We start from the raw sequence: 19,625 nt of genomic DNA on the forward strand, positions 1-19,625 counted from the left end.
TAGTAGAGAAGCAAATTGTCCCAAACCCATCAATAGGTCCTGAGGACATCACTGTCTTACAACATATTTCAATATTGATATTCATTTTAATGACCTTGAGTAATCAAGTAAAGATAAAATTTCATTCTGTATATTCTATTTAGTAAATCACATTTAAAGGGTCAAAGTACTGATATGTTACCCCTTAAATGCTTAAAACCTGTCTTTATTTGTACATTTCACGTTAGACAAAGATGAGCTCATACGACAGGTTCATTCGCTAGGAAAGTATCAAGCGATTATCAAGAGACCGGCATCTCAAATATCGTTTAAAACCATCATTTCGGAACTTTCATGAAATATGGAAAGTGATCAGCTGTAAAGGGTCATATGCAAAACGCTTGGCTTGGCTGCTGCTAAGCTGTTGCAGTTAAAGTCACAGAGGCGGCTCGGGTTTCTAACACTATTCACCTGAGCCCCAGGTTCGCTGCGCCGCGCGAACCGACGTCCTTTCTCCGGATGGAGAGTGCATGTTCCCGGGCCGCCTGGTCCCACCGCCCCGGAACCACTCGAACACTGAGGGTTCCGGTGGGTGCGGTTGACGCCCGGAAGGGGGCCAGTCCTAACAGCCCGGGAGGTGTGAGGGGCCTGCCCCCAGGGTCCGCTCACCTGCTTCCGTGTGTGCTGTCGCCTAAGAGCGGCTCTTTCTCAGCCTCGATTCCGGAGCCAGCCATAGCTACAATCACACCGTGTGACCAACTCTCGCGATACCTCCTGCCCCGTCCAAACCCGAGCGACCTGAAGCTGTTAAAAACAGTCTGTACCGGAGCGTGCGTGCCCAGCGGCCAGACGTGGGCGGAGCACACGGTGGGGGTCACATGGGAGGCCAGGAGGAGCGCGGGGGGGAGGGGTCTGGGGGCGGGGCGTCCTGTCAAGACCTGCCTGGGTCCGCGCTTCAGCGCTTGGCGGTACCGCGCGGGAGAGTGCCGAGAAGGGCCAGGAGGCGTGTCCAAACGGCCGCTGGTCGCGGGCTTATCCTCTTCCCTCCGTGTTGCTGTCTGCGGCCTTCAGCTGTCTCGGTTACTGGAGTGACTGCGGCGTCTGCGAGTGGGGCTTATAGGGAACGCGAGTGCCGTGAGTCCCGGGAGCCGGGGCGCTGGGAGGCTTGGCCGGCTAGACTGCAGGCACCCGCCTGGCAGCCAGTGAGTAAGTAGCCGAACCAAGTCGGGAACCCCGCGCCATTCGGCGCTCTGCGTACATGCCGGGAGGTAGGAGCTGGGGGCGCTGGAAGAGGCCGGAGGTCCGGGGCGCGGAACGTGACTGGGGGCACGAGGTAAGGCCTAGGAGCTAGGTGAGGCCGGGTGCGGGACGCGCTCCGGTCGGTAAGGGTTGAAGTGGGCAGTCCGGCAGAGGTGGAGGTGGCTGTGCGCTCTTTCGCTCGACAGACTACAAAGGCACCTTACCCGTTCCGTCTTGTCGAGGCCAAGGCTGAAGGTGGAGTCCGGCCGCTCTAACCTGCTGGACTTCGGACCCACACCCCACCGCCCACTGTGCCGACTTGGGCCTCAGCCTTGCAAGATGCCACTCGGCAGAGCCGGCTGCTGTAACTTGGGGGTAGATATGCAGCTCCTTTCGTCAAGGAAGATGACATTTTTAGGAAATATGGGTTTTTCTTAGTTGATCTCAGTGGTTTCTTTTCTGGTGGTTCCATATTAACATCCTGCCCTACAACAAGTAGGCTTGTTGGCTGGTTGGTAGCAGTTGTCATTATGTGTCTCATAATTGCTGTTTTATTAGCATTCAGTCCGTTCTTATGTGATTTCATTTCATCACAACTGTCCTATGAGATAGGTAAAGCAGACACATTTCTATTTTACAGAGAACTAAGGTCCAGAAAAGTCAATAACTTACCCAGACTCGTTCCATGTGGAAGTGGCAGAGTTGGGACCTAGACTCAAGACTTAAGTCTTTTCAACCAATATTTGTCTATGCCAGGTCCTGTGCTGGTGTTACATAGGTTGGTACAATATGCTTTCACGTCTGATTTTTGTCTCTTCTATGACTTCTTGTGTGTATCCTATCAGGCACATTCCACTGATGAACAGCTAAACTTGAAGTCTGCTTTCTATTAGCTTAGAATTATCTTCTGAATCCAAACCTGACATTTGTACTTGGATTCAGTCTTGCAAATTCATTTTTAATGGTTCACAAAAACATATCAGATTCCTATGATTGGTTCCAAGGAAATACATGGGTAGAAAATTAGGAATTTACTGCCATAACTGCACAAAGCTTTACTGTGTCATCTCTTTTAACTCCTGAAGTTTAGCACAGAATAATGTCAAATATATAGTGGGCAAAGGAGCATTTAACCAGTATGGAAGCCAGCAGAGTAGTTGCTAGATAAATATATGTTGAGTTGATGCTTATTGAAGTGCTTCATTTCGTCCCTACAACAATCCCGTGAAGTGGGGATTGTCTCAAGTTTATAAGCAAATTGAAGTGCTGGAAGGTTAACTAATTTGCCTGGGATCACACCGCTAACAAATAACGGAGCTAGAATCCTAGAAACACAGAACTCCTGACAGAATAGCCTGTGTTTCCCGTGAAAAGAATGGCAAGAAGAATCTCTAACTATAGCTCTTCAAAAATATCAAAACAGGTGTTTCCATTTTTATGTAAATGAAATAATGTGCTGTTATGTATTAGGCCAGGTATTATTCCCCTTTTGTAGATTAAATTGGCTTACTCAAGGTCATGTAGCTAGTGGAGACACCTGGGTCTTCTGACACTGCTATTTTCCATCGCTGCCTCCAAGTGATGACTTCAGACCACAAAGCACACAGAATGAATCCATCGCCCTTCCCCCTGTCCTTTGAACCCCGCACAGTGGGGTCTGCACGTGCCTGGTTGGAGTTGGGTTTATGCTGACCTGCGATTTACCGGGGTCCAGGCAGGGTCTGGGATTCAAACCTTCAGCTTCCTGTGGCGCCGCCCCCTCCCCCGGGCCCCACTGCGTCGCCTGTAAGCCCCCTACTGCGGCCTCAGCTCCCTCCCCCTAGGGTGCGGGTGAGGGGATTATTTAAATCCTCGAGAACCAAAAAACAAAAAAACTGGTGAAATAATAATAATAAACTGGTGAAATTGAAATAAACTGTGTGGATTGTATCAGTTAAAAAAAAATGAAAAAAAAAATTTCTTGGCACACACACGTAGCGCCCAGCATAAACATTTAAAAAAAATTTCAAATCCCATAGAAAAGAGGAGCTGAGTTCGGAGAGATTCTTTGCTGAATGTTTCACGTAAGGATAAGCAACAGTCCACCTGTTGGATTTCCTTAGATGACTGCTCAGAATAGTTGTTTAACCCACCCCCAAAAAACAAATTAACAAGTTAACTTCCTGTTTGCCTGCTCTTCTCCAGTGTAAGATTAAAAGGAATTAAATTTATTGAGCTACGGTAGTAGGCTTTAACAATGAGTATCTGAGGCATCTAAACCCTGTCTCAGCTACTTAAACTTGCATTGAAAACAGGTAATTTAAAAGTGAAGTTACAAGATAAAAAATTAAGTCTGCTTTTTTATGGAGTAAAATTCTTGTACATGGTGGTATTTTTTTATTTTGTTATGTCTTTGAGGATGCACATCCAGAAAAAAATTAGGGTTGAATTATTTACTTAGATACCGGGATAATAGGAGATAAAGTACGAGATGGCATAATAGATATTAAGGGCCGCTTTAGCAATAGATCTCATTTCTACGAAAGGCTTCTCATTCCTTGGCAGATACTGAAACTTCTATTTTTGTTTCACTTTGTTTTTCCCTTTTACATTAGCTATTTAAAAACATAGATGGCAATCGTGTCATTTTTGACTTGATACATACTTCAAAAGTGGATCTTATTTCTGCAGAAGTTTGTTGTTGTCAGTCCAGGCTTATCTGGGGGCTTTAAACATATGGCATGGCTCCAGATTCTCTTCTCTTATGGGAAACGTGAGTTGTTCATACCAACTTTGTCTTTACCTTGAGTTTGGATTATTATCTGTCCTTAGTGGCATTGGATACTCCCAACTCAGCTAGCCTTGCCTAGAAAACCTATATGTTTGGAGTGTCCCAGGAAAATGTGGTCTTTTATATTGTTCTTGGGAATGAAATGGGAATTAAGATTTTTCCCCAAACTTACAGAAGTTCGTTGGAACCAAATTTACAGTAAACTCTGTTGTATTTGATTTGCTTTCTGTTGTGTACTAGGCGGTGTTGTTATTTTTTTTAATCAATTTTATTGAAATATATTCACATACCGTGCAGTCATACAAAGAGTACAATCAATTGTTCACGGTAGGCAGTGGTTTACTGGCAGATAAATATAGCAAGGAGTGTTCTGGCTCTAGATTTGGAGTACTGACTTTTGTGACCTGTAATACATAGAAGTAAAGTTATTTGGGAAGCTTTTCTAGTGTATGGTTGAAAATTAGGAATGACTAAACAATTTAACCACATAATATAGTACTTTACAAAATATTTGAAAAGTTCATGTTCTCAGGACCTTTCCTGTTGCCCTTGCAACTTCATACTTCTGTATATTTTGTCTTACTTTGTTTCTGTCTATTACTACCTAGAAGAATATTGCCTTTTAAAAAAATGGAATGTCTCCTGAGCAGTTTAGTACTTTTCTTCTTTCTGTACAGTATGAGTGTCTGGATTTTTCTTTAAATTAACACAGAATCTGCTTATTGCTATTGATGCCATGAAGGTTACAAAAGAAGACATTGCCCCTGGTCTTTTTACTTCCACCATAGAGAAAATAAATGACCTATAATACTTGCTAAGGACAAAGAAGTCCTGCATTGTAATGACATGTCACTGTTCGACTGCAGTTAAATAAATACACACAAAAAATGTGTGCTATATATTTTAACATTCCAGAAAGACCCAGTGAGTAAAAAGTTAAAATCATTCTCCATCACTCACAATTATCTCTACTTATGCTATAGAACTCCCTGAATAGGACACTGTTAACAGAGTTAACCTTGTGTTTGGAATATATAAATCATTAGTTTAGAGTTTTGGTAACTGAGTAAAGGATAAACCCTTTAAGAAAAAAACTAGTCAAGAAATTTTAACATATATCTATATGTATATATTTGTGGTTGGCTCCTTTAAGATTCTACAAATACTTCCTTATTTTAATAATTGCACTAAAGTTAAAAATATGTATAATGAAGACAGCATTTCAGAAGCCAGTTTGCCTTTTACCATTTATTCAATGATTAAAGAAGAGAATACTAAGAGGCAAGAGTTTTAAGTGAATGGAAATATATAAACATGATTTAGACAAATTTTAAGGGCTCATTTGCTTATAAACATGTTTGTTCAGGTCTATGGACTTTTTCCCCCTTTTGGAGGGGATAATGGGGAGAAGGTAATTGTCATTTCTGGTATTGAAATCCCTGAGAGGGTCAGCCCAGACATTCCACTCAGAGCCGAGAAGCACAACTGGTTTCTCCCAGTGTGGCGGATAGTCTCTCAGGTATCCCCCCTGATCCCCACCTCCTGGTATTCATGTCTTTGTGTGGTCCTTTCCTCTTGAGTGTTGGCAGGATCTGTGACTTGCCTTCTAACCTGTAGAATATGGCAAAGGTGATTAGATGTCATTCCCATGATTACATTAAGTTATATAAAACTGTCTTGCTATCCTGCTGGCCCTGAAGAAGTAAAGCTGTCATGTTGTGGTCTATAAAGAGAGCCATATGGCAGGGAGCTGGGTAACCTCCAGGAGCTGGTGCTGGCTTCTAGCTAACAGCCAGCCAAAAATTGAAACTCTCACTCTTCCTCCTGCAAGGAAATGGATTCTGCTAACAACTTCAGTGATCTTGGAAGCTGGTTCTTCTCTATTCAGTGCTCCAGAAGAGAATGCAGCCAACATCTTGATTAATACCAGGTGAGATCCTGCAAGCCCAAAACCAAGCTAGACTGTGCCTGGCCTTCAGACCCACAGAAATTGTGAGATAATAAATGTGTGTTATTTGAAGCCACTAAGTATTTAGTAATTTCTCACCACAGCAATGGATAACTAATATACCCAGCTTCTACTCTTCCTCTTCAGGAGTTCTTGGAAACCTATCCTAAATACCAAGAAAAAAAGAACTAAGAAGATGAGGGAAAACAAATTAGATTCAACAGGTTTGTTCTTCACATTTTTATATTTAAAGGTGTTAGTGAAGCCTTCCAATATTTAAATTATGCACTGGCCTGTTTTGAAGAGAATAATACTGGAATTCTTTTCTAAGGTCAATAAAATAATGAACTACTTCCACTTACTGAGAAAGTTTTCAAAGGAAAAAAAAGCATCAATTTATTTCCTCCAAAATTTTGTAAAGAAGCTATCTAAATTAACTGCACATTCTAAATTCTTAAAAAGCCTGGCTATTTAAATAACAAGTATTTATTTTAGGTAGGATACTAATTTCAGGTCTACCCTGTGACATATTGATGTCTCTTAAAATCAATATTCACATTATGTTTATGTGCATTTTATAGGCTATGGATAGCTTACAACTTTTAAGTATAGTGTTTTACAGTTGTAGCTTTGCATTTGTGACATTATGATATTTGTGATACACTGATGATTTGATTTTCTAGCCCTAGAGTCAGCAGACTACAGTGCATGAACCAAACTGTCTGTTTTGTCTCTTGCAAGCTTAGAATAGATTTTACAGATGAACACTTGCACATTACTTGATAGGGGACACTTTGAACCCATGTAAGCAAAATGTAATCCCAAGAAAAATAATTTTCCTCCATAAACCTGAATTACAAAAAAAATTGCACTCAGTTATTATTATTATTATATTTTGAATTACAGTTATCCTTTCCACATTGTGGGGGTTAGCTGCCGCCACACCCCCCACCCCCACCCCTCACCCCCGGTAATCTGGAAAATCTGTGTAAATTTTTTTTGGCCCTCCCAGAGTTTGCCTTGAGGGAAAAGAAGCCACTTGGGGACAGCTGGGACAGTGTGAGAAACAATCAAGTTGAAACACCCTGGGCAAAGGACTATCTGTATCATGACACTAGGAAAAAAACAGGAGTGGGTAGGTGGTGGTGAGGAGTCTGTTCCAAAGGGAGTAGAGGAGGCTTTCACTCAAACTCCTCTGGACTCAAATTCCTGTAGACTGGAATCCATGGTCCTCTAGAGAGCATGGGCCCAGGAGAAGAAACAGGCTTCAAGGCTGCGACTAAATGCAGGCTCAGATAAAACAGAGGACCCTGCACTTCCCATTTGCCACAGACTGCTCTGATTGATAGGAGGGCTAAGCTCTGAAGGAGACCACTGGCCAAAGGAGGACCAATTTGCAAAGAGAAGGAAAGGTGCTTTTTGCCTTGGAAAAAAATTTGGAAAAAATACACATTTTATGAGTTACTAAACTTGTTAAGATATCTCTACAATTCTAGTCTGGCTATTGAGTTCTTTTCGCAAACTTTAACCTTTTCCCTATTTTCACTTTAAAAGGGAAATTGTGTTTATGGTATAAAAGATAAAATATGTTGATACTATACAATACTATACATATATTTTATGCATTTCTGAGTTTCTAAACTTTTTCTGTATCGTCTGCTGGCATTTGCTTGTTATCTGCCACCACAAAACTTCCCGCGAATTCCCGTTTAATTCCTTATGCTGACCCATGATATAGTGAAACTGTGATGGAGAAAGTTACGATGTGAAAGGGATAACTGTGGAAATTTGTGGAAATTAATTTTATCTCCTATCTAAGTACCTGTATAACATACTTGATTTGCCTCTTGACCCTATAATATTTATTATATGACCCTTTACAGAAAAAGTTGGTGAGATCCCTCTTCTAGTCTAGTATAACATTGTTCTTTTGAAACACGATCTGGAAACATATATAATAAAAACTGAAATTTTATGCTTATATAATCTAACATTTTTCCATAAATATTTCTGCTGGGTACTGTTTTGTAGCTCCTACCAGTAATTGGATGCGTGTTGTACGCACTTTTTTTTTTAACAATTATTTTATTTTCATTTTCAGACCAGTATTCTTTCCCAATTAGTTGTATTATTGACGATGTCTTGGGAAAACATTATTAAATATAATCATAAGTCTGTTATAAAGGCAGAGTTATGAAAATGTTTAGGATAATATAGATTAAGAAGCTTAATCCTGTAAGGATAGTAATGTGTGTGGAACTTTTATACTTAATGACTTGGGATCTTGGGTTTCTGATTTGGTTTAATTTGGGAGAAATTGGGAAAATGGCATGGCATGGTGGAGAGATGCATACTCCATCACAGAGGAATAAGTCTCTCCCAAACACTTGATGCATTCATTCCTGGAGTGCAATTCTAATATAAAAGTTGTAAGATATAAGAAAAGTCTAGAATAAATTGCTATTCTTTGTATTAGTAATAATTAAATAGAAAATATAAAAGGAGTCCTAGTCATAGTAGTTATTACAAATACTAAGTAATTTATTAATAGCATAACATGTAGTAAAGATAAGTTAAAGGATAGAATAGAACATTAATGGGTGAAATAAAGAAAATTGAATAAATGAATAAATAGGTGTATCTTATCTCTAGATGGAAATATCAAAAAATAATAACCACAGTGCTACCCAAGATAATTTATGGATCTAACACACTATCAGTTAAATTGCAAATCAGATATTTTGTAAGTCATGACAAACCAATGCCAAAAAACATGTTTAAGAAAGGAATTTACCTTACAAGACTTTTGAATACAAAACAAAAAATTGTAAGAGGCATTTGAAAAGGGGTTTAAAATATAAGTTTTAACACTAGATCCAAGTTTATAAAAGATTTCTAGACTAAAAAAATAAGAATTAGAAAACAGTGGAGAGAAAATAATACTACTGGAAAATTCATAAGTAAAGAGAAGAAAAATATTCTATCTTATAGTGACCTCCAAAGAGAAAAAGGAATTTAACTTTTCTAAAATTAAAAAAAATTTGTTGTAACATGTACAACACAAAATTTCCCATTTTAGCTACTTTTGTATGTACAATTCAGTGATATTGATTACATGCACAATATTATGCTACCATAACCACCATCCATGACTAGTGTTTTTTCATCACTCCAAACAGAAACTCTGTACCTGTTAAGCAATAACTACCCACCCAACCCTCCACATTGTCCCTAGTAACCTGTAATCTACTTTCTGTTTCTGTAAATTTGCTTATTCTGGATATTTGGTACAAGTGAAATTATACAATATTTGTCCTTTTGTGTCTGGCTTATTTCATTCAACATGATGTCTTCAAGGCTTATCCATGTTGTCACATATTAGAACTTCATAATTTTTTTTAATTCAATTTTATTGAGATATATTCACATACCATACAGGCATCCAAAGTGTGCAATCAGTTGTTCACAGTGCCATTATATACTCATGTGTTTATCACCACAATCAATTTTTGAACATTTTCATTACTACAAAAAAAAAAATAAAAATTAAAGTAAAGGAGAATGTAAGATGGCAGCTAGGAGAGACAGGGCAAAAAAAAACACCTCCATGAAAAATACTAGAGAGAGGCCAGAAAGTGACCCAGAACACCAGTTCCAGCAATGCACCAGCTGGACAAGGTCTGCTAAATCCACAGGAACCGTGCACTTGGTGAAACCGGGAGTCTGCGTTCTGAAACGAGTGAGCGAGCCTGCTGAATGTCCGGCAGCCACGCTGCAGTGTGGGAAAACCGGGGGTTGACTTTTGGAGGTGGACTGGTTCTTTTTTTGAAAAAACCCAAAAGCGGCTGCAGATATGGCAGTGAGAACCACACAATGAAGTGCAGCAGGAAAGGGCTGTGCAAATGCCTCAATATCTGGCATGAAAGATCGCCTTTTGTGCACCCACTGCTAGTTGTCTCAGAGCGAGGAGGGCAGAGGGGAGCTAAAAGGGGAAAAAAACACACCCCTTGCAGCCATCTTCCCGGCGGGCTGGGAATGCTCCTGCCCTGGGCCAGAGCCACATCCCAGAGCTGCGCCAAGGGACCCAGTGTGATGGGAAGTATTTCCGGTGACACCAAGCACACACCGCAATATCAGGCGTGGGCAATAGCTTTTTGCCCACCCACAGCTAATTGTCCAGGAGCTGGGAAGGCGGAGCTGTGTGAAAAGGGGGAAATTAACACGCCCCATTCAGCCATCTTTACAGCAGGCTGGGAAGGCCCCTGCACGGCCCGGCAGCCCAGGGCTTCCCTTGAGGGATGGCGCACACTTGTGATGTAGCACAGCGTCCCCTCAGCAAAGGCCCTAGAAGGGCACTGCTGGGAAGAGGAACCCACCTGGAAATCCCAGGGACCCTACGCCAGTACTAAGGACATGTGGGTCAGCAGCAGAGACAGTCTGTGGCAAGACTGAACTGAAGGTTTAGACTCTTACAATAGCCTTAAATCTCCAGGAACACCTGGGAGCTGCCCTGCCTCCCCAACCGCTCAGACACACGCCCCACATTCAGGGTGAACAGCACCAACAACACAACCAAACTTGGTGCACCAGTTGGACCCCACAAGAACCAGACCCCCACACACCACAAAGATAAAGTTGGGGAGAACTGACTTGAGGGGAATAGGTGACTCGCAGACGCCATCTACTGGTTAGAGAAAGTGTACGCCACCAACTTGTAGATCTGACAAATTAGAGATTGGTGTCTGAATAATCCTTCATCTCCTAAAAGAACCCTATCAAGTAAAGCAAATGCCAAGAGCCCAAAAACAACAGAAAATTTTAAAGCATATGAAAAATCCAGATGATATGGATAACCCAAACCCAAACACCCAAATCAGAAGATCAGAGGAGACACAGCACTTGGAGCAATTAATCAAAGATCTAAAGACAAACAATGAGAGCATGGCACAGGATATAACGGACATGAAGAAGACCCTAGAAGAGCATAAAGACGAAATTGCAAGAGTAAGTAAAAAAAATAGATGATCTTATGGAAATAAAAGAAACTGTTGACCAGATTAAAAAGATTCTGGATACTCATAGTACAAGACTAGAGGAAGCTGAACAATAACTCAGCGACCTCAAGAACCACAGAATGGAAAATGAAAGAACAAAAGAAAGAATGGGGAAAAAATCGAAAAAATTGAAATGGATCTCAGGGATATGATAGATAAAATAAAACATCCAAATCTAAGACTCATTGGTGTCCCAGAAGGGGAAGAGAAGGGTAAAGGTCTAGAAAGAGTATCCAAAGAAATTGTTGGGGAAAACTTCCCAAACCTTCTACACAATATAAATACACAAAGCATAAATGCCCAGCGAACTGCAAATAGAATAAATTCAAATAAACCCACTCCGAGACATATTCTGATCAAACTCTCAAATACTGAAGAGGAGCAAGTTCTGAAAGCAGCAAGAGAAAAGCAATTCACCACATACAAAGGAAACAGCATAAGATGAAATAGTGACTAAGCGGCTACCATGGAGGTGAGAAGGCAGTGGCATGACATATTTAAAATTCTGAGAGAGAAAAATTTCCAACCAGGAATACTTTATCTAGCAAAACTCTCCTTCAAATTTGAGGGAGAACTTAAATTTTTCACAGACAAACAAATGCTGAGAGATTTTGCTAATAAAAGACCTGCCCTACCTCAGATACTAAAGGGAGCCCTACAGACAGAGAAACAAAGAAAGGAGAAAGAGATATAGAGAATTTTAACAGACATATATAGAACATTACATTCCAGATCACCAGGATACACATTCTTCTCTAGTGATCACGGAACTTTCTCCAGAATAGACCATAGGCTGAGACATAAAACAAGCCTCAATAAATTCAAAAAAATTTAAATTATTCAAAGCACATTCTCTATCCACAATGGAATACAAATAGTAGTCACTAACCATCAGAGACTTAGAAAAGTCACAAACACCTGGAGGTTAAAAATGAGGGGGAGATGAAAATATTCCTGGATAATCAAAAGCTGAGGGACTTCATCACCAGTAGATCAGTCCTATAAGAAATGCTAAAGGGAATTGTGCAGGCTGAAAGGAAGGGACACTAAACAATTGACTGAAACTACACGAAGTAGTAAAGATTTCCAGTAAAGATCATATGGTAAATATAAATACCAATACTACTGTGTTTTTTATTGTAACTCCACTATTTATTTCCTACAGAATCTAAAATACATAAAGTGTAACGATAAATCAGTGGTTTTGGACTCAAAGTAAAATATGTAATTTTTGAGAACTACATAAGGGTGGGGGAATAGAGGAGTATAGGGGCATAGTTTATGTGTCCTGTTGAAGTTAAGTTGGTATCAAAGAAAACAAGATTGTTGTAGACTTAAGATGTTAAATTTAAGCCCCACGGTAAACACAAAGAAAGTATCAGAGAATATGATCATAGAGATGAAAAGCAGAGTATGGGTTACGAGAAGTGGGGGAAGGGGCAATGGGGAGTTAATAAGAAATGAGTGTAGGGTTTCCGTTTGGGGTGAAAGGAAATTTCTAGTAATGGATGGTGGGAAGGTGATGGCATTGCAACATTATGAATGTGAGTAATCCCACTAAATGGAATGCTTGGAAGGGGTTGGAATGGGAAGATTTATGCTATATATGTTTCCACAATTGAAAAAAAAGACAGTCTAAATAGATGATGCCAATTAAATGCCATAGATGATCCTGGATGAGATCTAAAAATACAGGAGAAAAGGCTCAAAAGGACACAATTGGGACATAAGAAAAAAAAAATGAAATATAGAATATAAGCTTTATATCAATGTTAAATTTCTTGAACTACTTAACTATACTTAATGTGATTACATAAATGAATATTCTTGTTCATAGGAAATGTATATGTAAATTATATTATTTGTTGAAGGATGTGTGCAGCTTGCTCTCATATGTTCAGAAGACGGAGCAATAGATGATGGATGATAGACAGGGAGGGAAAGGAAGAAATGGTAAAGTGACAAATATTAAAGTTGGTAGATCAGGGTATCGGTGGAGCGGGGTTGGGGTATGCTGGAGTTCTGTGTATGGGGTTTGCATTATTTTTGCAACTGTTACTGTGAGTTTGAATTTATTTCAAAATAAAAATTTAAAAAAAAATTAAAGGAAAAAAGAACACCCAAAACATCCCTTTCCCCCATCCCTCCTTATTATTCATTTAATTAGAACTTTAGTTTTTATTACTGAATAATAGCCTGGTATGTAGAAAATGACATTTTTGAAAAACTGAGTTGCACATTTAACTGTAGGGTGTTGGGGGAGTTCCGTTGTATATGATGAACTGGATTGGTTTTGATTCTGTACACATCTAAGAAAACTTGTAGAATGAATGTAAAACTTACATAAAAAGTTGAGAGAACATCTTTTTGACCAAAAGGATGTGAAATAAAATGAAATAAAGCTTCAGTGGCTGAGAGATTTCAAATGGAGTCGAGAGGTCACTCTGGTAGACATTCTTACACAGTATACAGATGATACTTTTTGGGTTTTATTGTATTGGAATAGCTAGAAATAAATATCTAAAACTACCAAACTCCAACCCAGTAGCCTTGGCTCTTGAAGACGACTGTATAACAATGTAGATTACAAGGGGTGGTGGTATGATTGTTAGGACCTTGTGGATCGCACTCCCTTTGTCCATTGTATAGATGGATGAGTAGAAAAATGGGGACAAAAACTAGGTGAAAAATTGGGTGAGATGGGGAGGAAGATTTGGGTGTTATTTTTTATTTTTATTTTTTATTCTGATTCTGATTCTTTCTGGTATAAGGAACGTGTTCGAGGATGGATTCAGGTGATGAATGCATGGCTTTATGATGGTGCTGTGAACAGTTGATTGTGCACCATCGATGACTGTATGGTATGTGAATATGTCTCAGTAAAACTGAATTTAAAATTTTTAAAAAAAGTAACAGAATGGTAAAAGCTTTTTGCTGTAAATCTGATGGGTAAAGAAGGGCTAAAAATCCTAACTATGGAGAATTATTTTGAATCTGTAATCAGTAACCAGTCTCCACTGGATAAGTGTTAATGATAGTATGACATGTTCCTGCCAATTTGACATCCTAGTCCCCTTTCTCCTATATACTATTTCAGCATGTCACATTTTTTCATATCTTCTTCTTTGTGTTTTGCATGTCTTCTATCTGCCTAATTGATTTCTGTTCTTCCTTGATCACTCAATTAAAATTTTATGTATCACTGAGGCCTTTCCAACTCCTTACTAGCACCTTTAATTGAAGCATCACATCACATAAAAAGCTGTGTTCACTTGTTGAAAATTCATCAAATTGACCACTTATGATTTTTACATTTTTAAGTTAGACTTCAATAATTACACATAAACAGTAATAACAATAAAAAAGCTGTGGCACACTCCTCCATCTTTACTTAAGGACACTTTCCCAAGTGTTTTCTTCCGTCAGCCTTCCTTCAAATTCTCCAAATGTTCACATGATATACTTTTTTTAAATATAGTTTTATTGAGATATATTCACATACCCTACAGTCATCCACAGTGTACAATCGGTTGTTCACAGTACCATCATTTAGTTATGCATTCATCACCACAGTCAACTTTTGAACATTTTCCTTATTCCAAAAAAAAAAAAAAAAATGTAAAAGAGAACACCTAAAACATTCCATCCCCCCATCCCTCCCTATTTTTCATTTAATTTTTGTCCCATTTTTCTACTCATCTGTCCATACACTGGATAAAGAGAATGTGAGCCACAAGGTTTTCATAATCACACAGTCACACCATGTAAACTACATAGTTATGCAGTCGTCTTCAAGAATCAAGGCTCCTGGATTGCAGTTTGACAGCTTCAAGTATTTCCCTCTAGCCATTTCAACAATTCAGTAGGTATCCTCAAAACAGTCTAGCTATCTTTTGTTCTAACTTCTGGTTACTAATTCAGGATTCTAGGTATGCTAGCACAGAGGAAGCTGCCTCTTAGCTTTAGGTACAAATTTTCTGACTAGTGAAAAGAAATATTCTCTATGATGAATTAATAAATTGGTATTTTGATTTGTACTTCAACTTCCTATGAGTTAGGTTATCATGAGTTAGTTCTCTTGAGCCTATTTAACTGTGGATTCTTTGACAAAGATAAGTCTCTGGACTTGTTATGCTGAGGACCAGACTTTGAATGGCTGACTTCTTCCATATGATGACATCTTAAAGAGCCTTGTCTTGGTGGTCCAATGGGCCAGCGTCCTCATTTGATGCCTTTGGGACATTCAACCTCCTCTCGACTCCATTTGAAATCTCTTAGCCACTGAAACTTTATTTTGTTTCATTTTTCTTCCCTCTTTTGGTCAGGAAGATTTTCTCAATCCCACGATGCGGATCCAGGCTCATCCCCAGGAGTCATGTCCCATAGTCCCCTATTACCAAGGAGATTTATACCCCTGGGAGTCATGTCCCATGTAGGGGGGAGGGCAGTGAGTTTACCAGCCAAGTGGGCTTAGAGGCAATGGGGCACATCTGAGCAACAAAGAGGTTCTCTGGAGGAGACTCTTAGGCACAATTATGAGTATGCTTAGCCTACTTTGCAGTAACAAGCTTCATAAAGGAAAGCCCCCAGATCGAGGGTGTGGCCTACTAAATTAGTAGTCCTCAATGTTTGTGAGAATAGCAGTAATAGCCCAGGTGGGAAAGTCCAACATTTTGGCATTTTTTCCCCAGTTCCTCAAGGGGAACCTCAGATACCTTTTTATTCTCTGCCCAAATTACTTTGGGATATATTGGGATTTCACACTAACCTATGTATACCTACCAGATCTCACGTCCTATTCAAAGTTCCATGTAATTATGTTGTTTGAATAAGCTGACCATACAAATTAAATTATTTAGTGTGCTACAGAAAATATAGATCTGTCCCAAATAAACATCTCTTCCCTTGATCTCACACAGAAGTTGAAGTTTGAAAACACAATCAATATCATCCTTTACCCATTGGTCTGATTTGCCTTAGTCCTAACCAGATCCGCTTCATTCATATCTCTAATTGAAGCCTGAACTCTTTTTAAGCTTTTTTAACAGTTGCTGTATGAGGTAATCCTGACATACATGGCTGCCAAGCTCTACCTCTGAGTTTCAGGTGTCACAGAGATGCCCAAAGTTTCAGAGAACCACCAAGTTATATACAAAGAGCTCAGCATCTCAGAATTTAGAAACAACCATTACAACTCAGGAATAGATGTGACTGCTGTAAGAGCTTACAATCTTGGGACCATTACAATAAGCGTTCTGCTGATAAGCTTGCTCTAAGATTCAATTCTCCGAGTTTACACATTATAGTTAGTCCATATTAGTGAGGCATTATAATGTTTGTCTTTTCGTTTCTGGCGTACTTCACTCAAAATGCTCTTCTCAAAATCCATTCACTTAGTTGCATGTCTCACAATACATGATGTACTTTTCATTGTGACTCTTCATTTGGCAGTTATGGATGTTCTACCTCACAGACAATACTTAGCAGTACTTATACCTTGGCTTGACTAGGCAACAGCTGAAAATTGTTAAGCAAATTATGCCTTAATATATCACATAGTTATAAAATATGCAGAAAGGTGTAATAGAGGAAAACTTGAAGATAGTGTGTAATTTCATTATAAATCTAAAAATTGTCACTTAAGAGGTTGGTACAATAAGATGAAGGAGTTCTTAGTGTTTTTCCTCTTACAAAGTTAAATTGAAAAAAAGTTGATAGGTTTAAGTAATAGTTAATAAAGGTAATGATATATTGATACAATAATGGTGACAGAAGCTGTGCACAGAATCCTTATGGAATTTGTTCACATTTAAAGGTACTTCATAACCAGTCTTAAAAACCTCAAGGGAAGTCATCTTTTGGACCTTGTTTTTAATGTGTGCTTGTTGAAACAATCAATTTCTTTAAGATCTGGGAATATTTGTCTATATTTTCTCTGATTTTGGTCTCTTGTGTATTCTTATAAAAGTTTCATAGTTTTGCTATATTACGTGCAATGGCAGCTTTTTCTCCCCCTTTCCAATAAACCTTTTATTATTTCATTCTATTATTTTGGAATGGAAGTGATAATAGTGGATATTCTTATTCCTCACTTTAACGGGAATGCTTCTAAAGTTTCAACATTAAGAGTATGATGCTGAATTTTATCAAATGCTGGGGAGGGGGTTGTTTTGTTTGCATCCCTTGAGATACATGTTTTTTTTTTCTTAGTTGGTTAATGTAATAAGTTACTCTAAAATATTCTTATATTCTTGCCATAAAATTATCTGAAGTATTTCATAGAATTTCTAAAGAACTTCTTTGGAATCCAGTTGATCTTCTTTGTAGTTTCTTTGTTTTCTATTTTATTAATTACTGCAAAAGGGGTGGTAGTAATCATTCAATATAGCTATCTCTAAAACTAAGAATATGACTATAAACCCTGACAACATAGGATTTATGTAGTTTTAGAGAGTTAGAAGCAGAAGAAAAAGAGAGAAGGTAGAAATTAGTGAAGTATACAAATTTCCTCAAATTTCATAGCCAGGAGAACCAGAAAGTATCATTTAAGGCTGATGATATATCAAGGATTATAGATGTAAGTATATTTAAAGGTATGAAGATAAACAGTAAGGAAAAATATCAACTAGAATTTGGGGGGAAAGGGAGCAAATACATCTGTCATTTATTATAAGGAGTCAGTAAATATTGTGTAATTTTTTAAGCATATGTAGATAAATAATGTCAATAAGAAAAAGGTCAGAAGGAACAGAATCCAACTATTAGCACTGATATCCCTGAAAAGTAGAATTAGAGGTGAATGAAAGGAGATTCTTTACCCTCTTTACTGTATACACTTCTGCATTGTTTGAATTTTAAAATTTTACAGTGAATGTATTTTAATTAATAAAAAAGAAAGTAATCATTTTCTATTGTCTTTCATCTTATATGAATTATCTGTTTGTGTTCTTTGCCCATTGACTAGGTAATGTTTAACAAATTTCATTAGAACATAGTACATTAGTAGAGTTTAGAAGGCATATGGTTTTTTTGTTTGTTTGTTTTAACCTTAAGTATTTATTGATGGATCAAAGAATACAATTTTAATGGAACAATAAGGCACAGCCATGGATTAAAACAGTTCGCTATACAGCCAAAAGGGGGAAAAAGCCATAATCTTAGGAACTTTAAATATGCAATTGAAGGAGCCTCTGAGGTACCTGTCTAACAGATCAGTATCAGACAATTCTTCTCTTTTATGTAATTCCTATATTACATCACATGATCACTAAGTCAGACTGATACTTCATAAAGAATTCATCATTCATTTATACTTGAGCTGTCCAGCCTGGCTCTCTGCTGTTCCCTACCTCTTCCCTAGCCCTTTGTAGAGGTATTCTTTAGTAATTCCTTTCCTAAAAAATTGTGTGCACATGTTGCATAACCTTCCAAAACAAGGAAGCAATTGAGGAAGCAAGCAAACAAGCAAGCAACAAGTCAGAGATAGTCAGCCAAGGCCAAATATATGAATGAAGAGACTATTATGGAGACATTAGGATGAAGTCTAAACTTAGCTGACTTTGGCAGAGAAATTACTCTGTCTTGCTCAAAGGCCTATAATGCCACTCATGTTGTGCCACCAATGGCAGACCCCTTGTTCTAATGGATTAGAAGGGGTCTACACAAGAAGCTAGGAAGCCAATGTAACCTTGATCTCCTCAAGCTCTTCATCCCGCAGTAACGTGGAGGCCCAAGACCGCATCCGCGAGCCAGGAGCTCTGAGAGGAGCAGCAGTGCCTGAAGCAACGGTGACTGCAGGGCAGAAGGCATGTGATTTTAAGGAGGTTTACAATTTAATGACATGGCTATTACTTTTTGTCATTAAAGTCTTGGTTTAAATGTTTCCTCTTTGGTAAATGAGGTTTTCTTTGACCACTAGAGGAGCCCTCTGGTCGTCATCACATTGTCCTTTTTTTTCTCCCATCATAGTGCTATTCATCATCTACTCTTGTTTATTTCTATAGCATACCTTTTATTCTTATAACTCAGGGCCTAAAATAAAGCTTGCGTATTTTAAGCTGTTTTGGTTTGCTAAACTGCCAAAATGCAATATACCAGAAATGGGTTGGCTTTTAACAGTGGGGATTTATTAAGTTACAAGTTGCAATTCTAAGGCCATGAAAATATCTAAATTGAGGCATCAACAAGAGGATACCTTCTCTGAAGATAGGCTGCTGGCATCCAGGGTTCCTCTGTCAGTTAGCAAGGCACAGGGCCAGTGTCTGCTGGTCCTTTGTTCCTGGGTTTTGTCACTTTTTCAGCTTCTTATTCCAGTGGCTTTCTCCCTGAGGGTCTGTGGGTTCTCTCTTAGCTGTCTTAGTTCTTTCTTAGTTCTCCAGGGCATTTCTCTCTCTCTTAAGCTCTCTCCAAATATCTCTGCCTTTTATCCTCTCACAAAGGACTTCAGTGAGGGATTAAGACCCCCCTTGAATAGACTGGGTCACATCTCAATTGAAACAACTTAATAAAAAAGTCCCACCCATAATAGGTCTGGCCCCCACAAGAATGGATTAAAAGAACATGGCCTTTTCTGGGGTATATAACAGTTCCAAACCAACAGATACGCACTCAATAAGTATTTGTTGAATGAATGAGT

The 19,625-nt window shown here is 38.8% G+C and overlaps 2 protein-coding genes across 9 annotated transcripts in view; one reads left to right on the forward strand and one right to left on the reverse strand.

Annotated features, from left to right (window-relative positions):
• The window catches only part of MFSD8 (major facilitator superfamily domain containing 8), a 78,763-nt gene extending 77,691 nt beyond the window's left edge, over positions 1-1,072 (reverse strand). For both annotated transcript variants that reach the window (XM_037830626.1, XM_037830625.1), the window contains exon 1: positions 649-1,072. In XM_037830626.1, the coding sequence (XP_037686554.1) occupies positions 649-713 (65 nt within the window). In that variant the 5' untranslated portion in view covers positions 714-1,072. The remainder of the gene's footprint in view (positions 1-648) is intronic.
• Positions 914-19,625, forward strand: part of ABHD18 (abhydrolase domain containing 18) — a 99,720-nt gene continuing 81,008 nt past the window's right edge. The window contains exons 1-3 of one of the 7 annotated variants that reach the window (XM_037830634.1): positions 914-1,185; positions 5,820-5,918; positions 6,084-6,160. Coding sequence is in view for 1 of the 7 variants with exons in the window: in XM_037830628.1 (XP_037686556.1) it covers positions 5,728-5,918 (191 nt within the window). In the remaining 6 variants the exon portion in view is untranslated. Of the gene's footprint in view, positions 1,186-1,858; positions 1,997-3,977; positions 5,919-6,083; positions 6,161-19,625 lie in introns of those variants that run through there. The other 6 variants (XM_037830629.1, XM_037830633.1, XM_037830631.1 and 3 more) reach the window with 6 other exon arrangements.

Source organism: Choloepus didactylus, chromosome 3, assembly GCF_015220235.1.
Source record: "Choloepus didactylus isolate mChoDid1 chromosome 3, mChoDid1.pri, whole genome shotgun sequence".
In the NCBI taxonomy this organism is placed as follows: domain Eukaryota; kingdom Metazoa; phylum Chordata; class Mammalia; order Pilosa; family Megalonychidae; genus Choloepus; species Choloepus didactylus.